We start from the raw sequence: 18,674 nt of genomic DNA on the forward strand, positions 1-18,674 counted from the left end.
TGGCATACTTGTGCGAGGACTCAATTCAACAAAATAACAGTTTTATCAATTTGATAAAGACCTCATTGTGAGGTTGAAACGTTGTTGCTGTCTTCCTTTAATAAATCTGCCTGAGCTGGGAACCCTTGAGTGCCTGGAGCCTTTATTTATTTTGATCTACTGGGGAGCTGGCCCTTCCTGGCACAGTTAAGCACCAGAGTTCCTTTGGTGTGAGTGCAGATTCCTCATTCTGGTGACCAACATATTACAAGAGTCACCAGTGTTCAAAATGACAAAGATCCATATGATATTTCAGAGGGTTTTGTCTGAAAAACAGGTTTGATTTTTCTCCCATTATATCCTATGGGCATTCACTCAATACTGTCATTCACCTGTCATTCCATAGAAAACAGCTATAATCCAACGTAATCTGAGTTTTAGATCACATGTGTGTCCTAGGGGAGTATGTGTGCCAAAGGTCTAAATGCTATTTCTTAAGCTTTTATTTCAAAATCAATTATTCTTTTCCCTTCCATTATAGTCTATGGGCATTCCATTTTGTCATTCGTTTTAGTATGTCCCCAAAAATATATTGCTTTTAGACATCATAACGAGGATTTATTGGGCGCACAGACCTGAAGAGTGTAATATTTGGGAAGTATCGGAGGAGAGCGCACTGTGCGCACCCCGCTCTCTGCACATCCGACGCAGCGACGGGCATTGCGGAGGCAAACCGAATAAAACTGTTCCTCTTGGGTTTGAGGGGCCCAACTCATCCAATGCAGGGGCCTGCACTAAATCAGACTATTACAGTCACTCCACTGCAACCCTTGCCAGGTTGTTCCTAAAGGAACTGGGATGTCAGCCCGGTCCGAACCTTCCGGAAATCAGCACTCGGGATGCTTAAAGAGCTGATTCTACTTCACGTGTATTGTACAGCGCTGCGGAATATGATGGCACTATATCAAATAATCTAATATAAATAATAATTATGAATAATAATATGAGACATTGGCGAGGATTTTTCTGTCTGGTTAGAAATAACAAGACGGCTTTCCATCCGGCTCCGCTGTGGAGTTCTTCGGGGGAGGGATCGCTTTGGAGAAGAGAGAAGATTTACATTCAAGGGGCTGTTACATTTGTTACAATTCTGATTCTTTTTCTTTTCTTTTCGTTTTTAAAGCATTACAGTTTAAGAAAGAAATGAGAAAAAAAAATTTTTTTCTACTTTTGGGAACACAATCAGGGAGAAGGATCCCCGCAGCATAATAATTACATGGGGGCGAGGGGAAGAGGGATCAACTTCTCAAGGGCAATTCTTAGCGGTCCCAAGGATCATTCGTATCAACCCGAAACTGTCTGATACGTTGGAGGTGGCTCCAAGCCATAGATAACACATTGATTTCACATGTAAGAGATTTATCTTATAGATTCCATACGAATATGTGACCTCGTACACGCGGTATATCCAACACGCACACAAACGCACACAGATACTGTTTGAGGGGCAACCATGAAAAGATGTCATTTTATTTATCCGTTATTTAAGGTGGAAGTCTCACGGGGGGGAAAAAAACATTTCAACAGGCGTCATGTACGGTGCCGGCACTGACAAAAAACCCGGTCTGATTTCAGTCCTTTATCTGCAGACCTGGGTGTTGTCAGATGTGATGTTTTGGGTGACGCTTCCGGCTCAAACTCTGTACTGAGTCGAAATGTTAGAAAAAAAACCCCTCCGATAGTTCAGACTTTCCACGTTTAGGGTCCTGGTGCGAGCTCATAGTCACTCGACTCCGATGATTGGGAAAACGAGTAATACGATGATGATGATGAACTCTCTTCAGGATCCGGCTGAGAAGGGTATATGTCCTCATATCTTGGAGGTGGCTCTGAAGGGATAGGCTCGTTGATGTATTCTACTCTCGGGCCCCCTCGCCATGGAACGGTGTGTACGTTTTCCCCGTCGCTTCCGCCGGAATCACGGGCGCCCCTTTCAAACTGGATGCTGTCATAGGAAGGAGGGTCCCTGCTCATTGGCCGATCATGTCCTCCTGCAAAGTTTGGAGGTAGGGCTGACGGGAACGTGAAGACTTCGTCACCCATCCTTGGAACCGGCTGATATCTGCAGGCTTCTGGGTCCTCCTCAGAGTCGCCGTCCCGACGGTTTTTACTCAGACAGATAGCCAGGCAGTAACACAAGACGATTAGTATGATTACGATTGTCTGCAGTAAGGGAGTTTCACAGACTTTAGGGGGTTTGTCTGTGTTGGATACCGGCTTGCAGGCTGGAAACACAAGTCCTGGGATACTAATCAGTACCCCGCAAGCCAGTAACAGCATCCCGAGTATTACGAACTGCACAAACTGCCGGCTTTTCCCGCAGAGGAAGCTGCTATCTGGATCCGTCGGGTCTCCTTCTAATTCCCTCCTTCTCCTCTCTCGTTTGGCAGTAAACGCTGCCATCATTACAAATGCCAGCCCTAACCCGGCAAGTACCGGGCCCGTCGCCTTGTAGGTGATACAGCTGTCGGACTGGCATGTCGCGAACCCATAGACAGAAAGTAGAGATCCGCCGCATAACAGCGCCCAGCCAAACACAAACAGCGTGAATGTTATTCTGCTGCTTGTGCGAGGGCCAGGAGTGCCGAAGCAAGTGCGCTCCATGATGGCTGAAACGTGTACCTGTCGGGTGTCAGTCAAAGATGTTCAGGTGCAGAGACTCGCGCCTATGTGCCGGCTATTGCGTGCACACGAATGAAGGCCTTTTAATCTCTGCCTATTTTGTCTTTTTAAAGTCAATAGAAATCGCGATTTCGCTGCCTGTCGTGGACAGGTAACTGTTATGCTCAGTACTGCTACTGCTCACAATCTGAAACAACCAGAGTGTCTGGATGCGCTTTTACAGAACATCACAGCATTGTGATGTCACAGCACTATGACATCACAGTCAGGGCAGGCTGTACCACACTGCAAAGACCATAGGGGTGTTCTGTCCTGCTTCCAAATATCTTCAGGGCCAATACAGCTGCCGCTTTCACAAATGACAGTGTTGTATTCCACCCCCCACCCCCCTAACACGAAGTGGTTTGTTCCAAACAGACTTTCTGCAGTGTTAAGAAGTAAGGGCTTCATAGAAATACTTGTAACTTGTTAATAGATACAATGTTGAGGATACTTGAACAGAAGAACAAACCCTGTTGTAATAAAAGACAATTAACCCTTTAAGCACCAGACTGTGGTTTGGTTTTTTTTGTTACCCTTCGTGACCGAGGATGTTTTGACACTTTGGTGGCGCTCGTGTTTAGCTGTAATTCTCTCCCATTTAGTGAACCCACACAAGTTTCTTGTTTTTTTTTTTCTTTTCAGGACAAGATCTTGTCAGTTTATTTTCTAAAAAAAATTAAATATGATGAAAAATTGAAAGAAGCACTTTTTTTTTCCACGCATCAATGTCATATGTTACAGACTGTGCCCCGGAGTATGTGGGCTGTATCCACTAAATACATATCTTTTTCCTCTCTCTTATAGGATTTATACTCTTAATAATATACACATGTATTCTATATATTTAAATTTGATCAAATTTTTATGCATATGTATTATGGAGGGGAATGAACTAAAACTTTTTATGTGCACATATATATGTATTCATCATATTTAATATTTATTATATTGATTATTTATTGTGTTTATATATTTTTATATGTATTTATTGTATATTAAAGATATTTTTTTATTCATATTTATATATATATATACTTATTTAATTCTATTTTTATTCATCTTTTTATTTTTTACAAATGTATAAATTATGGAATCATGGTCTAAAAAAGTTACAAAGGTTATAAATCTATATGAAATGCACTTTATAATTGTCAAGATTATATAAATCTAAAAAAGAATATATAAGTACAAAATATGATGACAAACGAATTCTATACTATATACCTTGCACTAACATACAATACACCCTTAATTGATTGATTAATTCATCCTATCTTGTATCGGATCGTTATGTGTACTATTGCTACTTAATCTAATTTAATTTGATACAATGTAACGGGAGACAATTAACACGACGCACACAGAACCAAGTACTTAAGGAGGGAGGAGAGAACAAACCACTGAAGAAGCCTGATTGGGCGAAACGCGTTTGCGTGTTGAATCGTTATCGCGTTACACCTGCAAGCCGCCCGTTTCGGAAGAAAACGGAGAGACTCAGATACGCGAGAGACTGTTTTTAAATGTAAGCATGCTGCATCTTTTTTAAATATTAAAAACGCATTTATATCTCACCTCCCTGCCTCTCTATTCCATGCTGCTTGATCCGTGTTTTTGTCGTGTGGACGGCTAAACGTTCAAAGAAGGGACCCAGAGAGAATCTTCCAAAATAACTTGATAAACGAAAACGGAGCCGCAACTCTTTTGCCATACACTTGAAAAAGTCAGAGCAAACTCATTGCTCATTTCCATGTGAGTGAAACATCACATAGGTGATACGCCTGATTTACATGTATTTGTGGAACGCACTATGATCTTTTGTTTCTCTTTTGTTTCAACATATTGACACATTATTTTGATACAACGGATGGAGTTTGAAATGCCAATATAAGTATTATTATTTTATATTTTTACTGCACATTTTTTTGGTGTATTAATTAATTAATAGTCACCTATAAAAATAATAACACACATTGTACTGCGCTGCGGAGTATGACGGTGATATATAAATAATAATATCACACATTGTACATCACTGCAGAGTATGACGGCGATATATAAATAATAATAACACATTGTACAGCGCTGCGAAGTATGACGGCGATATATAAATAAATAATACATTGTACAGCGCTGCGGAGTATGACGGCGATATATAAATAATAATAACACATTGTACAGCGCTGCGGAGTATGACGGCGATATATAAATAATAATAATACACATTGTACAGCGCTGCGGAGTATGACGGCGATATATAAATAATAATAATTATAACACACATTGTACAGCCCTGCGGAGTATGACGGCGATATATAAATAATAATAACACATTGTACAGCGCTGCGGAGTATGACGGCGATATATAAATAATAACAACACACATTGTACAGCGCTACGGAGTATGACGGCGACATATAAATAATAATAATAATAACACACATTGTACAGCACTGCGGAGTATGACGGCGATATATAAATAATAATAACACACATTGTACAGCGCTGCGGAGTATGACGGCGATATATAAATAATAATAATAATAACACATTGTACAGCGCTGCGGAATATGACGGCGATATATAAATAATAGTAACACGCATTGTACGGCGCTGCACAATATGACGGCGATATATAAATAATAATAACACACATTGTACAGCACTGCGGAGTATGACAGCGATATATAAATAATAATAACACACATTGTACAGCGCTGCGGAGTATGACGGCGATATATAAATAATAATAACACAGATTGTACAGCACTGCGGAGTATGACGGCGATATATAATTAATAACACACATTGTACAGCGCTGCGGAGTATGATAGTGATATATAAATAATAATAACACATTGTACAGCGCTGCGGAGTATGATGGCGATATATAAATAATAATAACACATTGTACAGCGCTGCGGGGTATGACGGCGATATATAAATAATAACACACATTGTAATATAAAAATTAGATTTACTTTTTTATATTTTTTTTCTACTAACATCGTCATTTAGTCTCGTGACTGTAGTATGGATGAGAGTGATGAGAGTTGAAGAGTAAAAGTGGCTACATTTAAATGTCGTTAATATTTGGATATTTATCTGTATGACATCATATAATGTATATCACACTCACTTCATCCAGGATGCTCGGCTCACCTGAGGGATAGACAGAGTTGACAGCAGTGATGTCATCACGGGCTGCCTCCTCCAGAGCAGCGATGTCACAAAGGCAGTGATGTCATAATGCACTGCTTTATAACGGCGAGCAGCCAGGCAGAGAGTCACTTGCAGACACTACTTGGTGCATGCGACTGCTACCTTCTGGTTCTCCAGTTTGTAGAGCGATTGCTATTTACTGCCACTAATAATGGAGTTTCCGTGCTCAGGGCTCTGTGGCGCTCATCAGGAGGAGGACCTGCGCTCTCTATGTGTGATTGTGTCCTCCCTGTTCATCCAACACCCTGACAACATCACCGCAGAGCTACTGGCAAACCTGCTGTCATGTAAGCAGTTTACACGCGGGTTATGGGCGTCCTTCGCAAAGAACTCTGCAACAGCTGAAAGAGTTCTGCGGATGCTCCTTGAGCGCATGAAGAAGGAGGAAGAGGAGGAACGTCGTGACGTCTCCACCGTGCTTCGCAGCCAGCGGGATATCAGGTCTGTGGAAGCCGTATCAGCAGTTCATGGAATAGTAAATGCTGTGGAAGACGGATCCGTCATCAACAACCTGTTCCCAAAGCTTCTGTGTGCGCTGATTACCGAGATTATCCGCACCAGAGCGAGAGACACAACCGGCCGCCAAGCATTTCATCCACGTGGATTGGCAGTGGAGACGCTGAAGGACGTACTGGTGAGACAGAAGATCTGTGACGACGCTGACATCATGGAGGGGTTGGAGCTACTGTGCGAGTTTGAGGAGACTCACCCCGAAGGAATGTTTTCTCTCGCAAGATTCTTAGTGACGTGTGGAAGCGAATCTATCGGAGAAGTTGTTAGTGGACTGCTGCCGGTGCTGGAGACATCTCGCCCGGCACATCTCATCACCGTGACCGCCTTCTTTGTAGAGCTCCTCTATCACCCAGGAGTTATGGACAAAAAAATAGCCAAATCCGTCCTTAAATCGATGATCAGGATCTCCGCCAGCTGCGATTCCGCCATCCGCTGCCTCTCCATCCAGGCTCTAGGAAACGCAGCAAATGGAGCCAACAAACTGATCAAGAAGTACAAGGACTCCATCCTGGGAACGCTACTGGCTGCTTTAAGAGAGGAGCAACCAGAGCCCAAAGTCATCGAGGAATCACTGAAGGCTGCCGCTAAGATCGTGAGACTTCTGACGAGGAAGGAGATCGGGAAGCAGTTTGTGGAAATGGCGCTGTACAGCCAAAAGCTCCTCAATAACACCAATGGAGGGGTGCAGATGAATGCGATCCTGCTGCTCGGGGAGCTGGGCCAAAAATGTAAAAAGGTCGGCACAGGGTCAGCCGCCAATCATTTCCGGAGCTGCCTACCATCTCTGCTCGTGAAGCTTCCCCATAAAGACATTGAAATCGCCTCGTCGGCCCGGTTCGCTCTCTATCACTGTTTGCCCGTCGTGGGCTGCAGGGACATGCAGAGCCTCGTACACGGGCAGAGCATGGAGCTGAAGACCATCCTCAAATCCATGGTGGAGCGGCACGCGGAGGTAGCCAGGGACCTGGTGGCCCAATCCGTTAAGCTGCTGCTTCACCTGGAGACGCTCAGCGAGATCATCACGCTGATAGGTGACCTCCTGGAGTTCATGGACCTTCGGGACCTCTATAAACTGAATAAGGACGTGAACCTGGAGCAGCTCTGGAGGGACATGACGGGGCTGTCACAGTACCCCATTCCCTTGGTCAAGGACGCAGCATGTCGCACCCAAAACCTGCTGCTGTATAAATGGCCGGGGATCAGGCTCTCCCCTCTCGTTTTATCTATGAAGGCGGCTTTGAGACCCACAGACTTAAAAAAGACAGAAAAATGGAGCAAGAAGCCGCTGGAGACGATAAAAGAGGAAGAGGAGGAAAAGGGGGGAGAGGAGGAAGAGGAGTGGTGTGACTGCGTGGAGGAGATGTAGAGCGGCATCACACTCACAGCAATGTATAAACACCATCAGGGATATAATTGACCCAAGCAGAGATCTGACTGTCATTCTGGAGTAAAGAAGGCATTTTTTTTCCTAGTTTGTGCAAAATTGGAAAGAGTCACAACTGGGTTTTTTTTGCCTTCTTTTGGATTAACAGCAAGAACAATAAATTTGTTAAACCTGGAAACTTTTCTTTTTTATTTCTTTATTTTTAGTTAAAGAATCTCAAACAGTCGCTAAAATCAGTTTCCATCTAAATTAGTGGTAATAGCATTTTTGCCAGAAAAAGAATAAAACAATAATAGTGCAATATGTACTGAGAATTGGGGTTTATAAATGTGAATATTCCACTCACAAACGAAGATGAAATTCAGACTCTTCAAATACCAGTAGCAGAACGTTCTTTGAATTGTTCTAGCGATCTAAAAATAAATGAAACCACAAGAGTGCAAAATCCGCTGTTATACGCAAGGTAAAAATCAGGATCCACTTAAAAGAATGTGGTGGTATAACCCAAGTGTTATGCTAATAGGCTCAGGATAAATAAATACAGCAAAGAAGCCACTTGGTGGTCCTATAATCCTCGACGCGTTTCGCCGGTGCTGTGCCGGCTTCCTCAGGAGAATCGGTCCGTATCAAATAAAATCAATCGCCAGAAAACCGCGTGTTGTGGAGTCCTGTACGTCCGTTTTAAATATCCGCTGTGCGTCCTTCTATAGTGTATAAGTTGATCATCCGCATAAATATTAAATAATTAATACTAAAATACATGAATCTTTAAATAAGATCTTTCTTAAATGTAATATATTATAAATTATTTAAAAAAATGATCATTATATAATTCAAATTTCCCCTAAAATTATAACTTTATAAGAATATCTAAGGAAAAGTATACACAAAAATATAATAATTCCGTTATATTTAAAATTTGGTTTTAGTGTTCAATAAATTAAATATTTTATATATGTTTTATAATTTTTATACAAATAAAGTAATATATGAATAATTTATTGTAAGATCTTCTCTAAAAGCATTTCACTTAATAATGTATTTTATAAATGAATCATTCATATATCTAAGTCAGTATTCAGACCCCCCCTTTTTTGTATGTTTGGAATGGAAATATCAACTCGGTCTCCCTTCTTGAAAGTTCATATTTAATTTTTCCTCCTCTCCAGTGTGGCGAAACGAGATCTCTGCCAATAATTAGAAAATCTGAGAGGGAGAACTTGTTACAATTGTTACAAATTTTGGAATGTTATGCTTTAACCTTTTGTTGCGAATATTTCCAAGATGTTCCAAACCTCTGACTTTTAACTCTCTTGATGTGCGGCCGATGTATACCACATATACGCTGTAAAAGATAAATTACTCCACACGCCCTAATGCGCTGAACTTCTGTTCATGGAATGACAATGGTTTAAATACCCCGGTGAAGCGCAAATTGGTAGCCACTCATTTACAGAGGTTACGAGCCCACGTGGCTTTCCTGCAGGAAACTCACTGGAAAGATGTTGAGGGCCGCACTCTTAAGGCTCCTTGGATTGGTCAATGTATCTCGGCTTCTTATAAGTCAAAATCTAGGGGGGTAGCTATCTTGTGGCACAAATCACTGGATTTTAACAGGCATTCCACGGTGATTGATCCACAAGGGAGGTAAATCTTATTGGATGTTACGATAGAACGCAAACGCTTGCTTTTGGTTAATGTCTATGCTCCAAATGCCCCCAACGAATCTTTTTACTGTAAACTATTTGATTTGTTAACTACTGTAGATTTTTCTGATGTTATTGTGGGGGGCGATTTTAACCCTGTGCTGGACTCTAGACTGGACAGGCAGGGTTCTAACAGAGTCTTACTGTAAGGCACGTACCGCCCGGCGTACGGTACGTGCCATTCAAGGTCCGGGACTTACCTCCCGTGGCAGACCGCGTCTGCTCGTGACAGGCTCCCGGTCCCTGTCGCCGGCTCGGGCAATCTGTTCTTCACTCCCCGCGTCCACGCGGGGAGCTGGGGGACACGCCGGCGACGCGGCTCTGGTCCCCACGGAGGGGGCGGCGCTCCAGCACGCCGCCCTAAGTTCCTCTCCCCCTGCTCACAGTATGCAGGGGGGAGGGGGAGGAGTGGGGAGAGAGGCTTCCCCTGGAGGGGCGGCACCTCTGGTGCCGTCTCACAGGAGAGAGATGGTTGGGGGCGGAACCGAGGGCGGAGATCCAGGCGTGACGTCAGACGCCACGTCTGGGATCTCAATAAAACCCTCAAGCTCCCTTATGTCGGCGCTCAGATATTCTGAGACGCTCTGTGCCCTACACAGCGTCTCCTGTACTGTGCTCCTTCACCTATTTGTTTCCTGATTTGATCTGTTACCTGACCCTTGCCTGTGACCTGTTTATGCTACCCTGCCGCCTGGACCTGACCCTTGCCTGTGACCTGTTTACGCTACTTCGCCGCCTGGACCTGACCCTTGCCTGTGACCTGTTTTCGCTACTTTGCTGCCTGGACCTGACCCTGGCCTGTTACCTGTTTATGCTATTTTGAGTTCTGCCTCTACCTGAGTTTTCTACTGTGTCCTCTGGACTATTCTGGTTACCTCCAGTAGTCCTGCATTCTGGGCTCCTTCTACCCTGCTAAAACAGACACTTGCTGGTGTCTGATACTTACAGACGGCCGACCTCACAGGGGTCCGCTTATTGACGCATCATTTATGCCTTGTGGATCCTTGGCGGGTATCGCACCCCACAACTAGGGATTACACTCATGCTTCTAGAGCACACTGCTCCCTGTCACGAATAGATTTTTTTTTGGTGTCCCCCTCTCTTATCCCTCATGTTACCCCTCCATACACAACATTGTTATTTCCGATCACGCCCCTATCACTTTGCGGTTAGGTTTGGGTTCTGTCACGCCGTATACACGTCACTGGCGATTTCCTCACTACCTTATTAACGATGAACAACTGTGAACACGCAGACGACCCGACTTTGTTTTGGGAAACTGCGAAGGTGGTGTTGAGAGGCCATATTATCTCCTGCGCTTCTAATCGCAAGAAGGACTGGAATGATAAATTTACTAGACTTAATCAGGATACGAGTGCAGCGTATTTGGATTATATCCGTGACCCCACTGACGTCACGAAAGCTCGTTATCGCACCACTAAGGATCTTTTGGATACCTTTTTACAGGCTCGAGCTGAGTCCCAGATGGACTATACTTGTGCACAATTTTTTAAATAGGGAAACAAATCGGGTAGCCTGTTAGCAACTATGGCTAAGCCAAAGGTTCCCAGACATAACATCACACACATTAAAACCCCACTCAATAGACTTGAGACGTCGCCTACGATTATTAATAAACTTTTCCAAGATTATTTCTCCACTCTTTATAAAGCCGCTCCGGACGATTTCGATATTGGGATTGGCCTGCCTCGGCGGGCGTCTTTGCCCAAGCTTACCCCAGCCCACAGAGACATCTTGGACGCTCCTATTTTGGAGGCGGAGGTCCTGTCCATCATATCGTCCCTAAACAACAAAAGGGCTCCAGGTCCCGATGGCTACCCAGCCAAATTCTATAAAATCCTTCAGCCGCACATTAAGGGGACACTGACATCGTTGTTTAATTCCATTATTCAGGATAAGCCTAACATTGCTAATTTAACTGCTGCCCGCACTATCTTACTACCTAAGCCGGGTAGAGATGCCACATTAATAACTTCCTACAGACCAATCACTTTAATCAACCAAGACATGAAGATCTTGGAGAAAATCTATGCTGATCGCCTGCAAACCATCTTGCCTTTCATTATCTGCCCTCAGCACCTGGGATTTTTAAGGGGGAGGCACTCGGTACAGGGTATCTGTGCGGCAATTGCAGCTACTCTAGCTTCTCCCTCACTTCACCCCAATTTCTATCCTACCATTTTGAGTTTAGACGCTGAAAAGGCATTTGACCAAGTCTCCTGGTCTCATTTGTTTCGGGTTCTAAAATTCCAACATTTTGGAAAAACTTTTTTGACATTAATTCGGCAGTTATATTGTAATCCCTCCACGGTCATTACGACTAATGGGTTGGATTCTCCCCGGATTATCATGGAACGGGGTGTACGTCAGGGATGTCCCCTTTCACCGCTGCTTTTTAGTTTAGCTTTGGATCCTTTGCTACGGTTGTTTCTCTTATCTCGCGATATCCCGGGTATTGCTGTGGGTCCCTATCAGTTGAAAGCTTATGCATTCGCGGATGGTGTCCTTCTCTATATTACTCACCCGCGTCTTACCATACCGCTTATTTTTGACCAGTTGGATACGTACGGGAAGGTTACAGGGTTTGTCGTTAATAAGGTTAAGTCCCGGGCTTTGTGTCTGCGCCCAGGGGCGTAACTAGACGCCTCAGGGCCCGGGTGCGAGAATCTGTTAGCAGATTGCTGTTAGCTGTTAGCAATCACACTCCTATCATACCAAGTCAGCCAGTACATGCTGGTACAGGGTGCTGGCAGCATCACTACACGAGGGGGGCAGCTGGCCAGGTTTCAGCATGTACTGGCTGACTTGGCATGATAGCTAACAGCAATCACAGTCCCATCATGCCTAGGTTCCAGCACTTACACATCCATGCTATCACACACACACTCATTTATTCATATAATCATTCATTCACAGATTCATTCCCTCAACCACACACACTCATTCAAACACCCTCCCCACCCCCTTACCTGCACTGCAGCTCCTCGATGCCGCTCAGAGACTTCAGCAGGGGGCGCGGCCTCCCTCTGCCTTCTCTGCTCAAGCACAGAGGAAGTAGGATGTCACGTGAACTCCGCTTCCTCTGTGCAGTCCAGAAGACCCTCCCACAAGTAAGTAGCAGGGCTTGAGGTGCGGCTCGCGCAAGATCGGTTGCCCTGGCTGTCGATCTTACGCGGGCCGCACCTCGAGGTCTCGCGGGCCGCATTTGGCCCGCGGGCCGCATGTTGGACGCCCCTGCCTTATTTAAAAAAAAAAAAAAAAAAAAAAAAGGAAAAAAGATTTCGGCCGGCCCCTTGGCTTGGGCCCCCCTGCCGCCGGGGCCCGGTCGCAGTCGCGACCCCTGCGACCCCGGTAGTTCCGCCACTGTCTGCGCCCCTTGAGATGCCCCCCCGGGCATGCCTAATCTGGGAATACAGTGGGGATCAAAGTCGCTCTTATATCTGGGGGTGAAGATACCCGATTCACCTCTATAACTTTAATTATAAACCTATGGTTCGGAAGATCGCAAGGGAATTGCAGGGTTGGAAATAATTGCCGCTCTCTTTTTCTGGGAGTATAGCCCTTCTTAAGATGGTGACATTCCCCAAATTGCTATATCTCTTTCAGTCTTTGCTTCTTTTTCTTAAACGAGTGGATGAGACACTTCTAAATACTTTATTTCGACGTTTTATTTGGAATAACAAAAAGCCCAAAATCGCGACCTTTGGTTTGCAACGTGAACAATCAAAATTAGGTCTTAACCTCCCTCTCATTTGGGATTATAATGTTGCGGCCTTATATCGATATGCGGTGGACTGGATCTCTTGCTCCACCACTTACACAGATTTTAAGTTGGATCAGTGTTTTAGCCCCTCTGTTGCTCTCCAGGCCCTTCTCCATACACCCTCCACTCAACTTCCACCACATGTTAGAGACAATCCTTTGCTTTACTCCACTATCCTGGAAGTTGGTCAGACTACGCTTGGGTCTCCAATGGCGATACTCTTTATTCCAGTGTTTTCTTCAAAACCCGATTTTTCAGAATGGACAGGCATCCAGCGTTTTTCGAGTCTGGGCGACACAGGGGATTCGCACTATTGCCCCCTTTTTGCACCATTCCTCCAGGACGCTTCTGCCCTTGATATCTTGCGTCTATTACCATACCTTGGTTCGCACACTTGAGTTTAGTCAGGTCGCAGTTGGGCCCTCTCACACTGCCGGACTGGACCAGTCCCCTTGATGGACAGATTAGGCAACCTTCTTCTACTCCGACGTCTACGAAGTTTATCTATAAACTGATACACACCATACCTCACCATGACTATTTACCGAAAGGTTTACTAGTGTGGTCCACACGTTTTCCTGATGTCACGGGTGACGATCTACTCCATAGCACACTGACCACCTGTAAACTATTACCAGCTAGCTCCTACCTAGACATGCAACTTAAGATAGCGCATCAGGCCTACTTATCCCCCCATAGACAATTTTTAATCGGCATAATACCAGTGGACGCTTGCCCAAAATGTGGTTTTGCAGGTGCTGACCTGTTTCATAATTTTTGGGTTTGCCCTCTAATTCGTGTCTTCTGGACTACTATTCAAACCTTTTTGAGGCAGTTATCAACTGATGCTTATTGTATTGACCCGGCTGCGGCCATTCATGGCCTCGTTAGGATGGGGGGGTCCAGAGATGTGACATTAATTAGAATAATTTTGGCAGTGGCTAGGAAATCTATTTTGCACCATTGGATACAGGCGTCCCCACCATCTCTGTCCCTAGTTCATACTAAATTGTTGTATTTGCTTCGAATGGACTGGTTGGATGCTTCCCTTAATAAAGACAAAGGTACTAAACATTTTTTTACGAAATGGGAAACATTTATTAAAACGTTGGATGAACCCCTTAAGACACAAATTATACATACTTTTGAGGATAACTCATGGTTCAATGCCCGCTTACTTCGAGGCGCTTCCCCTTGCGCCTGAGTTGTTACTATGTTTGACTGGACAACTGACGAACAACATGTATATACATATATATATATATATGCTTTTTTTTTTTTTCTTTTCTTTTTTTTTTTTCCTTTGCCATGGGTTTAAATGGTTGTTGGGGGGTTGGTTGGGTTTTGTGGGGGGACTTGTTTTCGTTTTTGTTTTTCTTTTTATGTTATTGTGTCACTTGTCTCCCTTATCTGGGATTGTGTACTGTTCCTTAATGTCTCTGTGACAGTAGCTGTGATGTTCTGTTACAATGTTTTTGTTCAAAAATTAATAAAAAGAGTTTAAAAAAAAACAAAAAAACCCCCCAAGATATTAATAATTTCTATATAAAAATCAAAGGTTCTAAGAAATAGTTTACATTCATTTAGTGTTAAATTCTAAATTTGACTATAGGTTTTAATACAAGTTAAACAGTTTTTGGTTTCAATGAATAGGAATGACTCAAAAGTATTGGAGAAAGAGTAGTCTGAATTGGGTTGGGAAACTCTTACCTGCTTCCTCTTAATCATTGGACTTGAAATTGCTAGCCATGAGCCACTTTCAAATCTGCAGCCCAAGCATCCATAGTCAACTTCACCAGATTTGGTAACTATGTCTTGTGCATTCCAAGAGCAGCCAGATGGTTGATGGGAACTCACTTGCTTGGATCAAGCAATGCCCTGTGAGGGTAGCTAAGGGCTCTTGTCTCAGACCTTCCCCAAGGTCAATTTCAATGAGTAACCAATGCACTCAGCTAGGAACCTCAGCACTAAGCTTTTCTCCATGTTTGTTGTAGACGTTCTACCATCTATATAAACCCCAGTAATGTTCTTGAATTCTAACATAGGGTGACACAACTGCTCCCCTACCAAAGGCATCCAAAAGTGTATTTTACGTACCTTGGTTAAGCTGACAATAAACATTCAAATGCACTCGAGGACATTAATTCTGTCTAACTTGCAAACTCTTTTTTTCTATTTATTTGGGTTTTTTTTTTTGTATTAAATTGTTAGACGAAAGGATCATGGGAATATATTTTATTTGAATAAATGCAAATGAGCACACTAGCATATATGGCTAATGCTGCAGAATGCTGCCCTCTGTTGGTTAGATACATTAAGTAGCATAATAACTTTGGATTTCAAGCATTTGGAACAATGCTACTCAATGTATAACCAATAGAGGGCAGCATTCTGTGCGAACATATATTAGCCATATATGTCAGTGTTCTCATTTGCATTTATTCAAATAAAATATATTCCCATGATCCTTTCGTCTAACAGTTTAATACAAAAAAACCCCCAAATAAATAGAAAAAAAGAGTTTGCAAGTTCGACAGAATTAATGTCCGCGAGTGCGGACATTTAACTGTTGCAGCGGGGAGACCAGCGGATCATGGGAATATATTTTATTTAAATAATTAATAAATGAAAATGAACACACTACCACCTATGGCTAATATATCTTCGGACAGAATGCTGCCCTCTGTTGGTTTTACATTGAGTAGCATAATATTCTGCCCGAGACTATATTAGCTATATATGGTAGTGTGCTCATTGGTCGTCAGCAGGAGGCCCCCTGCTGGTGACCAATAGAGTTGCTCATACGCACATTTAAACTACTGGCGCCAGAGATGCTGCAGTACGCGTTAACCCCGTATTAACCCCTTAACTGGAAAAAAAGAAGAAAAAACAAACACGAAGAATGTCCACGAATATTCGCCCGAAGAGAAGGCAGGAACGGGTGAATATTCGCGGAATACAAAGATTTTTTTTTTTGACGAAGACAAAGAGCCCCCTGGTGCCCACGTCTAGTTTAGATTAATTTAGTGTTAAATTCTAAATTCGACTATAGTTTTAATACAAGTTAAACAGTTTTTGGTTTCAATGAATAGGAACGACTTATGAAAGTATTGGAGAAAGAGTAGTCTGAATTGGGTAGGGAAACTCTTACCTGCTTCCTCTTAGTCATTGGACTTGAAATTGCTAGCCAAATGAAAGGGTGGTGAGTCCCGTCGGAGTAACTCTTTAAGAGGACAGAAACGGTCAGGGAGGAGAATGTGGTAAAGCCTAAGAGTTGTCTGATGTAGCGGTGTCAGAGTCGCTATGAGTTCATTACTGAGATGTCTGTTAAGATCCTGATTGTGAGTCAGTGAAAAATGTGGACCAGGTATGGAGGTAAGCCCTGTGTTCACAGCGATACGCTTGAGAACCTTTAGCGTTGCCGAAATGGTGGGATGCGTATGTAAAGTAAGCCCCTTAAATTTCTCTGGCAGCCAAGGAGCGGCAGAAATGTGGTTAAGAAAAAAGGAGTACTCCATGGATATCCAAAGTTTGGGTGCCTCCACTGACCACTCCAGCACTCTCCGCAAATGGGCCGCCATCCAATACCACTCAATGTTCGGAAAGCCTAGGTCTGGTTAAATGGGCAAACGATAATCAAGGTTTACTACCACCCCACACATAATTCATGAAGACTCTATGACACGCCCTTTAGAAGGACCGGGCAGGAAAATCGGTAAACATTGGAAGAGGTATAAAAGATCATCAATCACTGAGGATAGCAATGTCGTATAGTTAAGTTGTCGAATTAGGGAAAGATCAGCAGGGATCCATAGGCCGAGATAGTGAAAGGCAGAATCTTGCCATTTAAAGGGAAAAGTTCGAATCATGTCGGTCTTTAGGTCAGTCGATAGGCAAATTAATTTGGTAGTTGGAAAGGGTTTTTAAATGGTTTAATTCCATAATAACCTGCAGGAGCGAAGTGAGTGGCTGGGTGAGCAAGCATAGCATGTCGTCAGCGTAGATTGCGATTTTGTGTGTGGAGCCTGCAATTGTAATGCCTGTGATAGAGACATTGTCTCTCAGTGCTTGGGCTAACAGTTCCATAATTAAGAAGAACAGTAATGGGGATAATGGGCAACCTTGGCGGGTACCATTGCTTACAGATAGTTTGTCTGAAAGGATGCCATTGATTTTTATCTGAGCTGAGGGGTCAGTATATAACGCTTTGACCTGGTTCATAAAATTCTCCCCGATGCCGAGAGTCTGTAAAACCCGAAATAGAAAGGGCCACGCCACCCTATCAAACGCCTTTTCGGCATCCATAAACTGATTAGCATGTGTAATGATCTTTAGTATCCGGATGGAATTGTCTCTGGCCTCCCTCCCTGGAACGAAACCGACCTGATCCTTATGTATTAATGATGGTATATAAAGCTGCAAACAAAGTGCCATCACTTTGGCCAAAAGCTTCAAGTCTGTATTTATTAGAGATATTGGGCGGTAGTTAGCGCATGATTCCACATCTCTGTTAGGTTTAGGTATCACCGAAATGTGAGCTAGATGTGTGTCGCCCCGTTGGCTAAAGAGTTAAATGAAGTCACTAGATGAGGGCCCAAGACTGCGAAGAATTTACTATAGTAGACGTCAGGTCCCGGACTCTTGCCCTTAGGAGTTAATTTTAAAGCTTCTAAAATTTCATCACCCGTTATCGGGGCGTTCAAGGCGAGTTTGGCTTCAGGACCTAGTCGGCGTGGGAGGTATTTGGCCAAATATGCATCAAATTGGTCCAAGAATTTGGGGTCAGTGTCACCTTGTGGGGTTAAATTATAAAGTGCTGAATAGTAAGAGTGGAAACATCGGGAAATGGCATGGGATTCGTAGTGGGAAGAGCCATCCGAGGTCTTAATTTTAGGTATGTATGAAGAGGCTCTTTGGGTGCGAAGAGCTCTCGCTAGTAATTTGCCTGGTTTGTCACCCAGTTCGTGAAACATCTTTTTGGCCAGTAAGAAGTGTCGTTTAGTGGTGTTATCAAAGAGGGAGGCCAGCTGATCCCTGAGGGTGTGTAGTTGGGGCAGGATTTCCGGTGCCAGGGTCAGTTTGTGTGATCGTTCGAGTTGATCGCCAGCACATTGGCGAGTTTCAGTTTTTTGAGAGTGGAACCTATTCATATGAAGTAGCCTTGTATTACCGGTTTATGTGCTTCCCATACAACTGGGAAGGCTAAGTCACCAGTTACATTATTTGCAAAATAGTTACTTAATTGTGTCCACAAGTCCTCCACATGGGAAGGATTGCCAAGGATATTCTCATTCAGTCTCCAGCACCACTGCTTGTTCGTGAGGTGTGTAAGTTTGAGCGTAAAGTGTATCAGTGCATGATCGCT

The 18,674-nt window shown here is 43.6% G+C and overlaps 1 protein-coding gene and 1 pseudogene across 1 annotated transcript; both read right to left on the bottom strand.

Annotated features, from left to right (window-relative positions):
• Window positions 1-1,737: 1,737 nt before the first annotated feature.
• LOC149276662 (transmembrane protein 171-like) lies at window positions 1,738-2,442 on the bottom strand. The gene has a single exon (XM_089503428.1). It carries the CDS (start codon window positions 2,440-2,442, stop codon window positions 1,738-1,740), a length of 705 nt encoding a protein of 234 aa, XP_089359554.1.
• A 12,538-nt stretch (window positions 2,443-14,980) lies between these two features.
• Window positions 14,981-15,290, bottom strand: LOC149276663 (Nuclear RNase P; annotated as a pseudogene).
• Between the last annotated feature and the right edge of the window lie 3,384 nt (window positions 15,291-18,674).

Source organism: Sceloporus occidentalis, unplaced genomic scaffold (assembly GCF_023333645.1).
Source record: "Sceloporus occidentalis isolate IW3139 unplaced genomic scaffold, rSceOcc1.0.p SCAF_232, whole genome shotgun sequence".
NCBI classification, from domain to species: Eukaryota; Metazoa; Chordata; class Lepidosauria; order Squamata; family Phrynosomatidae; genus Sceloporus; species Sceloporus occidentalis.

Coding starts and splice junctions, on each gene's coding strand:
- LOC149276662 (XM_089503428.1), bottom strand. CDS start 2,442: ATGGCAGCGTTTACTGCCAAACGAGAGAGGAGAAGGAGGGAATTAGAA.